General features: G+C 39.2%; 1 protein-coding gene and 1 long non-coding RNA gene across 7 annotated transcripts in view; one reads left to right on the forward strand and one right to left on the reverse strand.

Moving 5' to 3' along the window:
• Positions 1 to 2907, reverse strand: part of EMC2 (ER membrane protein complex subunit 2) — a 49605-nt gene extending 46698 nt beyond the window's left edge. For 2 of the 3 annotated variants that reach the window (XM_020913335.2, XM_020913336.2), the window contains exon 1: positions 2798 to 2907. In XM_020913335.2, the coding sequence (XP_020768994.1) occupies positions 2798 to 2837 (40 nt within the window). In that variant the 5' untranslated portion in view covers positions 2838 to 2907. Of the gene's footprint in view, positions 1 to 2675; positions 2698 to 2797 lie in introns of those variants that run through there. The other variant, XM_020913337.2, reaches the window with a different exon arrangement.
• A 110-nt stretch (positions 2908 to 3017) lies between these two features.
• LOC110149289 (uncharacterized) overlaps positions 3018 to 17487 on the forward strand; it is a 136500-nt gene continuing 122030 nt past the window's right edge. For 3 of the 4 annotated variants that reach the window (XR_011491489.1, XR_011491490.1, XR_011491492.1), the window contains exons 1-3: positions 3025 to 3107; positions 13156 to 13264; positions 15109 to 15341. This is a non-coding gene — a long non-coding RNA (uncharacterized lncRNA). Of the gene's footprint in view, positions 3108 to 13155; positions 13265 to 15108; positions 15342 to 17487 lie in introns of all 4 variants that reach the window. The other variant, XR_011491491.1, reaches the window with a different exon arrangement.

Below are 17487 nucleotides of genomic sequence, written 5' to 3' on the forward strand. Positions count from 1 at the left end.
GCAGTCCATGGGGTCGCAAAGAGTTGGACATGACTGAGCAACTGAACTGAACTGAATTCCTACAAATGAGCTTAACTCATTCTACACAGGAAGTAAATTAAACTGAATCTTAAAGACTGAAGAGGAATTGAGCAGGTAAACAAAAAAGTAAGTTATTCATACCCCACAGTTTAAGGGCTCAGTCTCGTAAGACTGCTCCCACTTCAGAAACCAATACAAGCCCCTATACCGTAACTACCACCTGAAGTTCACATTCTTTGTTGACCTGGCAGATTATTTTAAAACAGGAAGAGTCTTGGAAATATAAATTTATTTTGTGTTTTACAGATCTGTTTCACAAAACTACACTCCTTGCCCGTACCCTGCAATGTCCTTTAAGACACTGTACAATTCCTTTCCATAAACTAGAGACTAAATGGGAAAAACTGGTCCTATCTCCTTTTCAGTCAAATTTCTCACTTACCAATAGTATTCAACTTTCCATTCCTACTTATTCATAACCAAGGTATATAAATGGGAAATCCCTGACTTAATTCCCCTTTCACCTATTGTCATGTCCCCCATGACTTCTACTTAATCATTCAAAAATATATTAATACATTATTTCTATAACATTCTAGAAACAGTGAAAAAAATTGGGATTGCAGAGTCTTGGCCACTGGATCACCAGGGAAGTCCCTAATGTTCATTTTTAATCCTACTAATAATTCAGTTAGTCAACAGATTACTGAGTTCCTCTAGTACCTAACGCTCTAGAACAAGAAAGGCCCTGGCCCTCTCTTCATTCTAGGAGAGACAAAATTTTTAAATGTAACACAATTGGGTAAGTATTTCAATAGTATACATAGTTAAATAGTATACATAGTTAAAAGACCAAGGGTAAATTTTGTTGCTTTTGTTATCTTTTTCTTTCAAACTTTCCTGTGGGGATATGAATAGGAGGAGGGTGATGAGTGGAGTCGAGAGAGGGGTGGGAAAGGCTCTCTGAAGTATGTATGTGACTTTTGAGGGGAATTCTAAGAAATGATAGAGTATAATGGGTAGAGTATAAGACTAGAACAAAGAGGTAAGAACACTTCCATCGGAAGGAATAGCTTATGTCCAGTCTTAAGACAAGAGGAATATTGCACATAGGGAATTCAACAAAAGCCAGCATGGCCAGATCAAAGAGTAACCGGGAAAGTAACTTAAGATAAAGCTGATGACACAGGCAGGAGCCAGATCATTTTTTTAATATGTTATTTAATAGTTTAAAAGCACTTCAACATATTTTTTTCCCTTTTGTTCCTCAACAGACCTGGGAAGTAATTATTTACTCATCTAAGTAATTATGTCACTCATCTTTAGAATGTCCAGAGGGTAAGGTCTAAGCTACTCAGTTAAATCACCTCGACTGCATCTACTCATTTCCTGTGCGTCTACACGATATTATCATCTAAGAAATTTATGTTGAACATACCTTCAAAATAGCACTTTCAAAAAAACCATGAACTATTTGAAACATGTTTTAAAAGCATTAAAAATAATAGCCACATAGCTACTGAAGGCATATATCCTGACACACGCCTTTTAAAACTACGTTTTTACAAGTCTATCTTTCTCCATCAGATTATGAACTCCCTAAAGGTAGGGACTGTGTGTTACTTAATTGGGTATCATCAAGATCTAGCACTGAGAACTTAATACTTTAATATAATAGATTGCCCAATACAGGTAGAAACACGATGGTTCACAGTATGCTAGAGGCCACAAAACCAGTAATAAACCACTGAATTAGTTCCAGGATAAAGGAATTTTACCTTTTCTCATTATTGTTTGCAACTTTCAATATTGGAGAGATTTACTCGACACTGAACAACCAATACAACTCTCAGTCCACGCGTTATCAGGCGTTTTTTAATAAAATATTTAAACAACATCATTGAGATATCCGAACAAACAAGCTCCTGAAGTCTACTGTGAAACGCTGGAAATATAAATTTCAATTACACAAATTCCATGCCTTAGAGAAACTCAAGGTTCTTTTCTTAAGCATGCACACCTCCCACTCAAGATTTTTAAAAGGGACAATCTCTTTCAGAATTGGTTCAAAGTTTGACTGCTTCCAAATTTAAAGACAAACTTCACCTCAGATTAAACGAGAATTTATTCCACCTTCAGAAAAGGAATTACTGGCAGGGAATAAGAAGCAAGTTGGGTCGTGTGTGTAAATTCGTCTTGAGGGGAGTGGGAAAGGAGGATCATTTTAAAAGGGGGGAGGGGGGAATCAGAAACCCAGTTTTGAAGAGAGAAAGGAATGTAAACTAGCAGGGAAATGAATCAGATATGTTTACGGGTTTTCCACACAATTTACTACACAGAGTTGTACCCCTTACAGAGCATTTGAAAGACCTTTACAGGCCCAGGATTTCTCGGCTGCAAAGACGCTTCAGCGGGCAGCGATAGCTGCCTCCTCCGCGCCGCCCAGCAGCCACAGGAAAAGTGTGACAGCCCCAGATCCCGGTCGCCTTATAGAGGAAGCTGCCCTTGGCCGCTGGATGGGCGCGGTGGTAGGCCGGTTGGTCAGTCTACCGACCCAAGCGGTGACGACCACCGCAGACTACAGTCAGAGGCCGAGCCAAGGAAGGGGTGAGCCTCCACCTCCACCTCAGTCAGCTAACTACCTCAGCTATCACCTCAGCTCGGCCGAGCCAGAGCCGAAGAGAGATCGGAGAATCCAGTCTCCGAGGGTAGCAGATACTCCCGAGCCGCTTCCTGCGGCTTTCGGTCTCTCGGCGGCGCCCCCGCCCTCAGTTACCTTCCCAAGTGACATCGTACAGCTCTGACACCTTCGCCATCTTCTCACACCCTGAAGGCGGCCGGGCGAGGGGGCGGGGAGACGTGGTCACGCGACACGATACCAGGCAGTGGCGAATTACGATACCACTTTTCATTGGCCGAGGGAACGAAGGGGGCGGGATCCGTTGTGCACGTGCACGCGGCTCTGACTAGGGGCAGTCGGGGAACTGGGCGGGGCGAGCTGGGAGGCGGAGCGAGCTGGGAGGCGCGCGGCGCGCTGGGACTGTGAGGACACCCTGGCGGAGCCGCTGGAGCAGGCTTGTCTTGAGGTGTGTGTTTTACCATGACTTAACAAAAGCTGGGTTGTTTTCTTTCTTTCTTTCTTTATGTATGCCATCCCCGGTTTCTCATTTTTTTCTACATGGGTGCTTCATTCTCTACTCACTCCCTAATCAGTACCTTGTTCTCTTCATGACCTGCTGCAGTGCAGCCTTCAGCTCGAATCTCTCATCTGTGCCCAGCTTTACTCCGTCCGTGAAGGGATTTGCCTCGATTTCTTTTTTAATGTTCAGCAGAACTAATACACTTCAAAAAAATGTTCGTTAAATCTGCTTGAGGAGCTAAGCAGGGCTCTGTGTTTGCACCTTATGCCCCTGTGGCCGAGGACTTAATGTTCACACGAAGGGCATCGTGCCAAGCTAAACCCTTAGTTAACGCTCCCCGTGCGTCACTGGTCTGCTTGCCACTCTAGATTTGAAACTCCATATAAGCAGCCGGTATGTAAATGATTATAAGGAAATATGAATGAATGTACAAATTAAATGAGACCTTCACAGCCCCTACACTTCGCTCCTCCTCTTTAATCGCATGGGGGAGCCTCGAGGCTAATTGCTTTCAGGAAACCTTTGGACCTGGTCTACTAAAGCTAGGGGAAAAATATGTCTGCATTGGAGGCAAAATAATTGAGGGTCGTAAGCGTACATTTGGGCTTCCCTGATGGCTCAGACTGTAGAGTTTGCCTGCAATGATCCCCTGGAGAAGGGAATAGCAACCCACTCCAGTATTCTCGCCTGGAGAAGCCCATGGACAGAGGAGACTGGCGGGCAACAGTCCATGGGGTCACAAAGAGTCGGACACGACTAAGTGACTAACAGTTAGGACGTAAGCGTATGTTTAGTATTTGAACCAATGAGAACGTAAAAATGTAAAGGGGAAATACGTAAAGAGAAGAAAGAAGGCTAGAAATCCCTGCATGAAAGATACAGTTGAAGGCCAGTGAAGAAGAAACAGTCAAGATATGAGAAAAAAGGAAAATAGAGAGTCCTATCCCATATGCCAAAGGAATAGAGTTAAAAAAACAACAGCAAAAAACCTATCAGTGGCACCTGCTCAAGGGAAGTTGCAGAAGGGTAGAAAAGACTACTAAATTTATAAGTTTGGTTTAGAGTCTGAATGAGATTCACTGTCTCCAGACCAGACCTTTAAAAAAGTCTTCATTCAAAAAATTGAGAAATTCCAGATGTATAGAACAGACTTGTGGACTCTGTGGGAGAAGGCGAGGGTGAGATGTTTCAAAAGAACAGCAAGGAAACATGTATATTATCTAGGGTGAAACAGATCACCAGCCCAGGTTGGATGCCTGAGACAAGTGCTCGGGCCTGGTGCACTGGGAAGACCCAGAGGGATCAGGTGGAGAGGGAGGTGGGACGGGGGACCGGGCTGGGGAATACATGTAAATCCATGGCTAATTCATTTCAATGTATGACAAAAACCACTGCAATGTTGTAAAGTAATTAGCCTCCAACTAATAAAAATAAATGGAAAAAAATAGAAAATTTAAAAAAAAATAAAATAAAGGAGAAAAAAAAAAATTGAGAAATTCCAGGCGCTATCATTTAGTAGCTGCTTGACTTCCAATGTGTGTATTTTTGAATATAAGAGTTGCTCAGATATAAAGAGAAGCTACTCATCAATATAAAAAGAAAATATCTACTTGAGTTGTTATCAAGATTAAAAGAGATCATGACACTCAGGGAAGTAACAGTCCTGTGGCTATAAATAGTATTTATATACTGATGCCCAAATGTGCAAATCCAGCAGTCCTTACTTTGCCCTGAAACCCAATTCTACTTTCTTGACATATCCACTTAGATGACTAGTATGTATCTCAAATTTAACACCTCCCAAACAGAAGTCTGGGTTCCTGCCATCATGGCCCCCATCAGAATTGGCGAAATATCCACCTGGATTCACAAGCTAAAATTCTGGCAACCCCCTTATGTCAAGTCTGTTAGCAGATCCTGTATTGTGTGCTTCCAAATCCATCTGTTTTTTTCTTTTTCGTCCCCGCTGCTACTACCTTAATTGAAGCTAAGATCATCTCTCACCTGAATGAGTGTCAAAGTCTCCTGACCTCCTTAGCTTCATTCTTGCTGTATAAATCTATTTTCTATACAGTACTACTGGTCTTTAAAAGAAAAACAAAACAAAACCCACAAAAAGTCCTTTGCTTACAGCTGTCAAATGGCTCCCCGCCAGCAACAAAAATATACTCTATAAACACTTTACCATGGTTTACAGGGTTTTACTCAATGCAGCTCCCTCCTACATCCCTTCCTTCATATTTTACTATTCTCTTTTCACTAGATCGCAACCATTTTCATCTATTTCTATTTCTCAAACATGTCAAATTCCTATCTGCTTTGGGTCTGACATTTACACAGAGGGCATGAAAACCCAAGGAGTTATCTTTGAATGACTTACAATGGGTATAACAAGACCCTCATGCTGGGAAAGATTGAAGGCAGGAGCAGAAGGGGATGACTGAGGATGAAATGGTTGGATGGCATCACCGACTTGATGGACATGAGTTTGAGCAAGCTCCGGGAGTTGGTGATGTACAGGGAAGCCTGGCGTGCTGCAGTCCATGCGGTCACAAAAAGTCGGACATGACTGAGCAGCTGAACTGATAACAAGTACATCTAATTGAGGGATAAATGTTTTCCAGTCCCTTTAACTAAATGCCCTTGTAGCCAGCTACTGTTGTCTGTCATACAATAAACTATATGACGTAAGGTTAAAAGAAGTTAATAAAGTTTTTGAGCCGTAAACTAGCATAATTTCATTTTAGATTTATAAGGAACTTGTGATTTTTTTGGAAACCATATGTCAAACATTTTTGCCTGCATCTTACATTAAGGAATACATTTTACATCACACAGTGTGCATATAGATATTTAAAACTGAAACAGCATTTGCACACTAGCTTTTTAATGTGTCTTGTCTTATATTGGAACTTCCCAGGTGGCTCAGTGGTTAAGAACCCGCCTGCCAATGCAGGAGACATAAGAGACGCTGGTTTGATACCTGGGCTAGGAAGATACCCTGAAGGAAGGCATGACAATCCACTCCATTATTCTTGCCTGGAGAATCCCATGGACAGAGGAGCTTGGCAGGCCACAGTCCACAGGGTTGCAATGAGTTAGACATAGCTGAAGTGACTTAGCACGAATGCAAGTCCTCTATATTTTCTATTCAATTTGAGTCAATTCCATTTTATTTTATAAAAATATTTGTTATGACCCAGTAATAGGGTAATGGCCCATATTTTGAAAATCACTAATGGACATTGTTCGTGTTTCTTAATCTGAGGTCCTGAAATTAAATTATTTGCTCAAGTTCTTGCTACTTGTAGATAACAAAGATGAGAAATTCATAGGGAGGAGATGAGTTGTTTGGTTCATAGATGAAAGATGAAATATTTACAGGAAAAAATGTTTGTCACCAATAGTACTCTCTGAAGTGAGGAAAGTGACTTTTCATACTTGATGACATCTCAGATGTCCAATAAAGCTTGCTTTCCTCAGACATACTTGGGAAAAACTGGCATGTCAGTAACAAAACTTCTGTATTCTTTTTTAACATTTTATAATGTTATTATAAAATAAATAAAAAGAAATATCTTCTATAGATAAAACCATAACCTTGGAAACATGAACATCAAGCATAGATTCTATAAATCTACCTTTACAAATGTTTTCCAAGTTGTACCTTTCATCTTCCCATTCCTTTGAAAAAGTTTTCATTCATGCATATTAAAAATTTTAATCCAGTTTATCTGATTGAACAGCTGCCTAGTGTTGGTAACAAATATCAGGAAGCTATCCAAGCAGACAAATATTAGATTATGCCATGTCCAACACCATAGGAAGTACTATTTCATTTAATGATTTCAACAGCAGAAGAAAAAGGGACATGGATGTGATCTATTACATGCTTTTTAAAATATGAACCTATCATATGGTTTTCACTTTTTTTCCTACAAAATCATGTTTGAGTAGTTAGAATATCAACACATCAGAATGAGTTAGGGTCAGAAAGGAATAACTTTGAATAAGCTCACATATTCTTTGAGGTAGGATAAGCTTTGATTATTTATCAAGCCAGATTGCCCCACAAAGTGCTTTAGAGGGCTTCTTTTTTGTGGTCATGGTTTACTTAATTAATGTCTTCAGACATTATGAAAGACTAAAGCAACTTCTTAAATTTAATAAGTTTTATGACTTAAAATGTACATTAACAGGACAAAGCATAATACCATTGTAATTCATTTTTGCAGTCTTCAACATAGTCATCAGATCTTTTATTTAAAATCTATTATCTGCTTTGTTCTGTCTTAAAGTGAATTCAAATATTCTACATCATGAAGCACAGTTTATAACCTTGATTTACTACTCTGACAATTATCCATCAAAGTAAATTAGCCTTAATGCAACTCTCATATAAAATTTATCATAGCTTTTAAATTGTTATTGTTTCTAATTAGTGAATAATAACCACAATCCCTTTGTATTTAAGGGAAAATACTACTTGTTTCATTTTGACAATAGATTCTTACTGTGACATGTTCATAGCTGGAAGAAAGTTTTGCTTAGAGTTTTATTTACCAAGTCCAGATTACTATAGAGTTGTTTTAGGAACCTTCTGAACCTTGTTTTTTGTTACATTTTTTGAAAGTTATGTACTTTAATACATTCCCACAAAACCCAAGAGCCTATGCCTTCTTTATTGGCACAACCACAGTATTTAGGCACCCCTGGTTTTTCCAAGTTTGCCGTCATTTACAATATATATGCTTTAAAATTTGCCAGCCATTTGTTTCACATATAATTACATTATTTAAAAAAAAAAAAGAAGAATCTCTGGGAAACGTTTCCAGTGAAATCACTTTGGCCCTTTCACAGTAGAATTCAGACTGATAATTACCCCTTTGTGCCATGGTTGTAAGAATGAAGAGGAAAGCACATCCAGAAAGAGTACACCCAGAATTTCTCCCGCACGGGCAATAAATTAGAGGTATTTCTTTTTGAGATTTGTAACTATACTTAAAAGTCCACTTTTTCAAATGACATTTATTTAATTTCCCCAAAGTGCATTTTCTGTTCTGCTACACACGTACATCTGTGCATATGTAACAGTTCTTTTGCAAAAATGTGTTTTTGTAAATATTCCTTTGGGTATCAAACATCCAGGAGTCTCTATGTACTGTCACTGTGACCTGGGGGTCTCTGGAACCCATCTAGACTCCACTTTCTACAATAGAACTATAACTGAATTCTTTACTTGAAAAGTATTCTTGAGTGTATTTTTCACTAAACAAAAGTCACACAAAAATATGCTGAATATTAACTTGTATATTTTTATAGTAACATTTTATCCTGTTAAAGATGTAATTTTCATTTTTTGACTATCCCTCTTTTTAGTGGCTTGGTAGCATCACCTACCCACAAGTGGCTAAGTTATTTGCTCAAACCTGTATCTTACCCTTGCCACTAAGCCACCAAGGTCATCTTTACTGGCCATCTTTTGCTTTTTAAGATCATGCTGACCAGCCTTGGATAAAGTTGGCTTTTAACCATATTGGACATAATGTGGCCCTATTTCAGATCATAAACCATGCGCTTTTTTTTTTTTTTTTTTTTGCATATAGGAAGGTTCATTTAGTCAAGTTCATGGATTTATGTAAGAAAGAGACTGGTTCCCTGGCAGAACATCTCTAAGAAAACTGACCACTCTAAATCCATTCCACCAACCCTATCCAGCACCACCTCATTCCTGAGGAAACAAAATAATGTCAACATTTTAAAACTTTATGTAACATAATTTTCTAAATTGTACTTACAATTATTTATCTTAAAACTGTGAAGTAAAGAACAATATAGGTATGGCCCCAAAGCTGCCATTTAGTTCAGATTGTTCCCAGCTGACTAGAAATTCTTTCAGCATTATAATATCTTAGCTTCCTCTGTTCATCATGTTTCTATTATTATTTCTTTTGCATCTTTTAATAATCGGCTTGAACATTTGTCATGTGGGTGGGGTGGGAGCAGGGACAGGCAAAGCAGGAATGATTTCATCTGATGCAATTTTTCTAGCAATAGTAAGATTATGGAATATTAAATATAACCTCAATCTAATCATGAGAAGACATCAATCAAACCCAAACTGAGAGCCGTTCTATAAAAATAACAGATAGTGCTCATCAGGGAGTGGCAGTGGCATTACATATAGCTTTTCTGAACTTTTAGACAATTTATTGATTTTAAGCACTCACTGATAGATTCTAATGTCATATACTTAGTGGAATCAAGGGTATAGATTTAGGTTTATGAAAGAACCCCCAAAGTAGTTTTATTAATTATAAATTGTACATACGATGCCATAGAAGCTATAAAGCTCCTTTACATTCTAGGTAATAGCAGTGGATTCTTTGCTAACATACATGTACATTGCTCTCTTCTACCGAACTTGCTGAATTTTTATCCCAGGTGGAGGGATATAAATTAAGTAATTTGAACAAGTTATTTTAATTTCATCGAACAGTAGTTTCCTCATATGTTAAATGAGCATAATAATATTTGATAATTAATGAGGAATTTCCCTTATGGCTCAGTGATAAAGAAACCACCTGCAATGCAGGAGACCTGGCTTCAATCCCTGGGTTGGGACCATCCCCTGGAAAAGGGAGTGGCTATCTACTCCAATATTCTTGCCTGGAGAATCCCATGACCGAGGAGTGTGGCAGACTGCAGTCCATGGGGTCGCAGAGTCAGACGCTACTGAGTGACTAACACACACACAAGTAATAAACAAGAAATTCCTCATGCAACTCTAGCATATGGCATAATAATACTCTTAGTGTTATATACAAGTTATTGAGTACTTATATATGAGGCACTGTACATTTGTAGGTTGCTCTTTGTAGATTATTACATTTAATTCTTAAAACAACCCCACTTTACAGATGAAAGAACTTTAACTTCCCCAAACACTTCCTCCATTACACAATAGGTTCTTAGTAGCTCTGTCATTTGGGGCATCTGAGAAGCAGATGATGGGGTGGGAATGCAAGAGATTTACTAGGGGAAACTCTGTGTAAAAGATAAAAGGGGAAGAAAACAAGATTGGATAGGGAGTGCTTTCAGATCATGATGCATATCTGATTCCTGCAAAAGGAGAGTAGGAAGCAGAATTGGACAGAAAGTCTCAAAGAGTCTCGTGATTTATGTCTAAGTATCAGACAACTCAATGAGAAAAGCTCTTGAGCAAAGATTACCCATTACAATAATCTTATGGGCCTTCCCAGTGACACTAGTGGTAAAGAATCTGCCTACCAATGCAGGAGACATAAGAGATGCAGGTTCAATCCCTGGGTCGGGAAAATCCCCTGGAGGAGGACGTGGTAACCCGCTCCAGTATTCTTGCCTGGAGAATCCCATGGACAGAGGAGCATGGCAGGCTACAGTCCATGGGGTTGTAAAGAGCTGGACATGACTGAAGCAACTTAGCACACATTAATCTACAGTGGGCAAAATAGCCAGGCCTTAGGACCACTAAGGACGTCCCTGGTGGCTTAGATGGTAAAGTGTCTGCCTACAATGCGGGAGACCCGGTTTCAATCCCTGGATTGGAAGATCTCCTGGAGAAGGAAATGGCAACCCACTCCAGTATTCTTGCCTGGAAAATCCCATGGACAAAGGAGCCTGGTAGGCTAAATGTTCAGTCATTGGCTGGAGGCTGCCTGGAAGGGCATCACCTCAGCCCAGAAGCTGAGATAAATCCTGAAGCCTTTGATAGCTAGAGGCTGCCAACTCCCTGACCTCCTTGCAGCTGAATAGCAAGTTCTTTCTTGAAGATTCTAACTGCACCTCCATAACTGCCACAATAACCATTATCATCCTTCTTCCATTCTGGATGTGAGCTTCCATTTTTGATGAGAGGTAGGGGTGTGTGGTCACCTGTAGTAATAGCTAGACTCAGAAGCTACTTGACATACATAGCTCAGAAGCTGTTAAAAAGCTATTTGACATACATAGCTCAGAAGCTGTTAAAAAGCTATTTGACATATGAAAATTTTATTTCAAGTCCACGGAATGTCTTTTACTAGTAATTTATTAATGGCTCAGCAATGGTTGCATTATGTTGAAGAAAAGACACGGTAAAATATATCCAGTCCACAGAGGCTTGAAATTTTACTTGTTGTTTTTTTATGAGATGCAAATCAGGAATTATTCACTTTTTTCTTGGGTTGGGAATTATGCTACCTTTGAGAAATTATCTAGGACTTCATATTTCTTTTTACTTAAATTCTAAATATATCCAATTAACCTAGAATTTTTAAACATCTTCCCAAGAATAACAGTATAACTCTCAAAACTGGCAGCATTTCTAAAATTCTATAACTCAAGATCTCCATGAAATACTAGAAAATTCCAAAGACATTGACTGAAATGCTTCTTGATAGTTCACTGGGTAACTGCCATTCTATATCATTGATGATTGTTTGTTAATAAACTTAAGCAAGACTATAGTTTCTCACTACTTGTCCCCCAAACAGATAATTGATTACAGGTCTGAAATATGAATAGGACATGAATCAACACCCTCACTGTCATGCCGCTCTTCCTTCTGAACGCTGAGGCAGCCCTAGTTAGTATCTGCCTTGCTGCACAGATGCCCTTCTAGGTAGGACATTACGTGTGTTTCACATTCCAGGCTGCCAGAAGGACTGATAAAGTGAAATCACTACCTAGTGGGAAGAGGCAGATTGCTTCCAAGATTCACATTCTGAATAGCAAAGTTATTGAAGGCTTTTACACTTTAAAGAAAGAATTAAAGCAATAAAGGAGTGGTGAACAAAAGAAACTTTGTTAGTTATTTTCAGGGAACAATTACATTGGACACAGTAGCCATGAATCTCAGTACACAAAATCACATGTGCAAGGACAAAATATGCATTCTTATAAAACTCAGTTTTTATTCTTGGAAGAAGAGAGAAATTTAATCTCAGTTAGGTTGGAATTTGTCCTGCACTTCTCTGACTCCGACTCTTTGCCACCCTTTGGACTGTAGCCCACCAGGTCCCTCTGTCCATGGTATTTTTCAGGTGAGGATACTGGAGTGGATTGCCATTTCCTTCTCCAGGGTATCTTCCCTAGCCGGGGATTGAACCTTCATTTCCTATGTCTCTTGCATTGCAGGCAGATTCTTTACCCGCTGGGCCATTGGGGAAGCCCTGCACGTTTGCCTCCTCCTTTTTAAGACTACTCTGACTCATGTGAAAGTGATTTGCAAAATATTTAACAACCTGTAGGGCAAGATCACCAACTGTGGTTAAGTTCAGTTCAGTCTCTCAGTCGTGTCCGACTCTTTGCGACCCCATGGACTGCAGCACACCAGGCCTCCCTGTCCATCACCAACTCCCAGAGTTTACTCAAACTCATGTCCATTGAGTCAGTGATGCCACCCAACCATCTCATCCTCTGTCGTCCCCTTCTCCTCCTGCCCTCAATCTTTCCCAGCATCAGGGTCTTTTCAAATGAGTCAGCTCTTCGCATCAGGTGGCCAAAGTATTGGAGTTTCAGCTTCAACATCAGTCCTTCCAATGAATATTCAGGACTGATTTCCTTTAGGATGGACTGGTTGGATCTCCTTGCTGTCCAAGGGACTCTCAAGAGTCTTCTCCAATACAGTTCATAGCATCAATTCTTTGGCCCTCAGCTTTCTTTATAGTCCAACTCTCATATCCGTAATGACTACTGGAAAAACCATAGCCTTTGACTAGACGGACCTTTGTTGGCAAAGTAATGTCTCTGCTTTTTAACATGCTGTCTAGGCTGGTCATAACTTTCCAACTGTGGGAGGAGCCTACAAGATGGCCCCGGTTATTTTCACTTCTGGTTAGTATATCCTGTGTCGTCTCTTCCACTGTGATAGGGATGACCTGTGTCATGAGTTGGTTATTTCAGAGATGATGGAGTGTGACTTTGAAGGCTAAGTCATAAAAGACATTGTAGCTTCTGCCTTGCTCTCTCTTAGGTCACTCATTATGGGGACGGTGGATGCTGTGTCACTGCAGACATTCGAGCAGCTTCACAGATAGGTCCACATGGTACGGAACTGAGGCCCCCTGCAACTTGCCAACCATGTGAGTGACATACCTTAGGACTGGTCCCCCTGCCCCAGCCAAGACTGTAGACCCAGCTGACATCATAAGTACAAACTCATGATATACCATGAGCTAGAGCAGCTCAGCTAAGCTGCTTCCTAATTCCTGGCCCGCAGAAACTCTGAGATAACAAATCATTATTATTGCTGTAAGCTGCCAATTTTTGGAGTACAGTGTGCTATGATGTGAGATAACTAATACATCAACCAGTCAGAAAGGATGCAGATGCGAGATTTAGTGCTTAAGAAGCATCCTAGAGGTTCCTCAGCCATTCCAGGCTAGTCCTTTAGGGAGGGTAGGTGATTCTGGGTGAATGACTATGAACAAAAACAAAGTACTTTGATAATTTATCAGCCATTACAGCCATACAAGTTATATGAGTCATGCTTATGTAGTCTCAAGGCATTGGGAAGTCTGCCTGGTTTTCCAGTTAGCAATACAGCCCTTGTTTCTCTCCAAAAATGCCTGTGGTTCTCCTGACTACTTTTGGATCCCATGGGAATTTGAAGCTCATTTTCTGGGCATACCTTCCTGCCCCCCCCTCTTTTTTTTAACTAAGTGCTCTCACCTTCCTGAGACTCTGGCTGGATGTATGGCTTCCTCCCCTGGAACCACCAAACTGCTTTAATCAGCTCCCCTCGAGTATTTTCTTCCTATCTACCACTCCTGCTCCAGCACTGCAAGAGCAATATTTTAGTCTCAGGGGAAGTTCCCCCCACACCCCCAGTGCTGTATTCCCTAGGGACTGTCTTACTTGTGGTTTATCCAGAAGAACCTATGTATATCCTCTTCAATGGGTTTTTTTTTTTTTCATTTATTTTTATTACTTGGAGGCTAATTACTTTACCATATTGTAGTGGGTTTTGTCATACATTGACATGAATCAGCCATGGATTTACATGTATTCCCCATCCCGATCCCCGCTCCCACCTCCCTCTCCACCCGATTCCTCTGGGTCTTCCCAGTGCACCAGGCCTGAGCACTTGAAAACCAAAACCAGAAAGGTGAGGATCCTGCTGTCCCAGTTTTCTCCTCAGACACTTTCTCCTTCTAAGAGAGGTTCAGGATCTACAGGAGAGTGATAAAAGTGTCACTCTCAGAAACACAAACTCACAAACTCTCAGAGACAGACATTGAGAAAAGAATAGCACTTCTTACCTCAAAAATGTCCCACTACCTTACCTCCAGAGAAGTTAATATCTGGCTGCTGAGGACCTGTGGTACTGACTGGGACATGATTATTTCAGCAAAGTTCAACAGGTTCTAGTTATAGCCATTTGCTCTAATTCCCTGGTGATGAAACAGCTCCTTGGTTTGCTTTTCCAAGTACCTTGAAGGAGATACTTTGCTCACAAAGTCAATATGCACTATTCAGGTTTTACAACTTGCCTGACTTCTCCAGATCGGGAGTCGGTGCCCTGCTCATAGGCTCCGGTGTTCCTGGCACTTCTGTCTCCCTAAAAGCACTCATCTCACTCGCTTACACTCATTGCTTGTGTCTAAGCTCTGTTTGACACCTGTGTGTCATGCTCATGATCTGTTCCCAGAGACTCAATAAATATTTGTGGAAAAGCAGCTCTCTTTAAAAAGTGCTCACCAATCTGGGGCTTTATAAACCAGTAAAATTTCAAGAGAAAATATAAGGGGACCAAAATATGTTTGCCAACTTTTTATTTTACTGAGTACATTAAAAGTAACAACCATAATTTAGCTTCACATCATTTCATCTTAAAATTGCTATTTTAATACTTAGGGAATATTAAGAATTCACTGAAGAACAATTCTTGAAAAAGAGTAAATTTAACTTTTTTTTTTTTAATCAGTGACAACTTCTACCTGAACGATACATACATCTGAGAACAGCTGCTGACTTCTTGAAGATCCCCTGGAGGAGGAAATGGCAGCCCACTCCAGTATTGTTGCCTGGAAAATCCCATGAACAGAGGAGCCTGGTGGGCTACAGTCCATAGGGTTGTGAAGAGTGAGACACGACTGAGCACATTCGCACACAGCACAGCTGGCTGACTTCTTGAATCTCTTCTCACTCTTAGATAAGGTAAGGCAGTTCAAAATGATAATTCCCCTGTTTTCAAAGTAACAACTTCTAGTTTTGTTTTGTGTTGATTTTTTAAGAAGCACTCCCTAATGGCTGAAAATTGTTTCCTATCCTTATTATCTATATCTTTGAAGGAAAAAAAAAGTCATTGAGCATCTTGGCACATGATTCTCAGGTGTTACTCATTTCCCTCTTCAAGACTTTTTACTCTTTCCCCATAATTCTCTGAAGAAGTGAACATATTAGCAAGTAAAAACTGCTGTAATTTTGTTTATTTAAAAAAAAAAAGTTTGGGGAAGGGTTGCTCTAGTCTGATCTAAGAAGAAAAACAAAATTATAGTTGAAGTATCACATGGCGCAAAACCTTTCTGGCAAATTTATTTTGGTTATAGCTCTTGCCTCATCAATTCAGCAAAATTCATTTTAGTTAAATTTTACAGTAAAGCAGAGCAAATGTATTACTAGTGTCTTATTTCACAAATCACAAAATTTCCTCATCTAATTGACAAAACAGTGAATGTATAAAGAACATTTTCATTGGAACAGGAGCAGAAGGTACTATTAGCTCTGCAAATAGATATGATAGCAACAGAAGGCAAAGACAATAAAGACAACACAGAAGCAGTGTTCCTATTTTAAGTTTCACTTATTTTGAGAACCCATGGGATAAACTACAGCAGGCTTTGGGAAAGCAGAACCATTAAAATTAGGAGATGGAAAAGATGAAATCAATGATGATATAATCTAGGCCCTTGATGACACAGGAGACTCCCTTACAGATCTCTCCTGCATGCTGTCTGCTGTAATGCTTCAGGCCAAGAGAAATTTCTGAATCTGAATTGTGTGTTCACAAATCTGTGCTCTCTTTATTTTTATTTTACTTTGTATCATAACTTCCTTGTTGTCCTTAGAAGACAAAGAAAGGGGGCCTTGATAATCTAGCTTTAGTCCATTTTTTTTCCTTAAAATAGTAAACTGAAAGCAAAAGCATGTTATTTTCTATTATAAAACAATTTTGCAGATAAATTTCACAGCTAAACTCCAGCCTCTCAATAAAATAGTCGATCAAACAATATCCATATGCAGTAATTAAAATTAGTAAACTCATGAATTATAGATCTTTGAACTAAGTAAACTCTCAAGAGGAATTGTGATTTTTGTTTGTGTTTTCTGCCTCATTGGAATTCTTTGAAAATAAAAGACTCTACTACATTTAACTCTGGTTTGAAATATATAGCATATTAAATCAAACTTGTGAAAGCTAATCTATTTAATGTATTGGTTGCCCGAGTTGTAATACCACTACAATAATTTAAGGAATAAATTCCTTTATTAGCTAGAAATGGAGTTTATGATCTTTGTCTTTAATCTAGCCTGATTCAATATGAGTAGAGGACATAAGATGGATTTTCACTATACATTTAAAACAATGGAAAATACTCTTGCAGGTTTTTATTTCGTTCATAAATAGCCAGTAAAACCTTTAACCATTAATTTTAAACAAAAGTTTTCCCATTCAAAAAATGCTAGAAAATGAAAAACAAAATGATGTTGATATATTTTGAGAAGTGTTAATGATAACAGTTAAATACTTTTGAACTATCAGGAGCTAAGTTTGGTTTATCACTTATAAAGCTAGTTATAACTGGCAGCATAATATCAATGAGTAGATACTTCAGTGTCAACACAGACAAGATTATCAACCTGAGCTGCATACTAAGCACAATTAACTGAAAAACAAAAGTTCAACCAGAGTACACTGGTGTGATTTTGAGAGTTCTTTTCCAAAGTTTCAAATTATAGTCACGTAAGAGCAGTTATATGAAGTTAAATTAGGTAAGCAATTTTTTCTCATTTCAAAAGATTAAGAATGTTTTAATTTAAGGAAGAAAATTGTGTATTACTCAATAAAATATAAAAACTCTTTGCTGGAATATTTAGGTGCTATAGCTCCTGAAATACATCTGAGTTACCAGTGGCCAAACCTATGAGGAGACATAGGTTTTTTGTTTGTTTGCTTTTTAAGAGTAATGGACATGTTTATTATTTTGACTGCAGTGATTGCACAAGTGTGAATGTCAAAACTATTCAAATGTTGCATTTTACCTGCATTCAGTTTATTGTATTACAAATGAATACCTCAATT

The sequence above is a fragment of the Odocoileus virginianus genome, chromosome 15 (genome assembly GCF_023699985.2).
Source record: "Odocoileus virginianus isolate 20LAN1187 ecotype Illinois chromosome 15, Ovbor_1.2, whole genome shotgun sequence".
Lineage (NCBI taxonomy): Eukaryota > Metazoa > Chordata > Mammalia > Artiodactyla > Cervidae > Odocoileus > Odocoileus virginianus.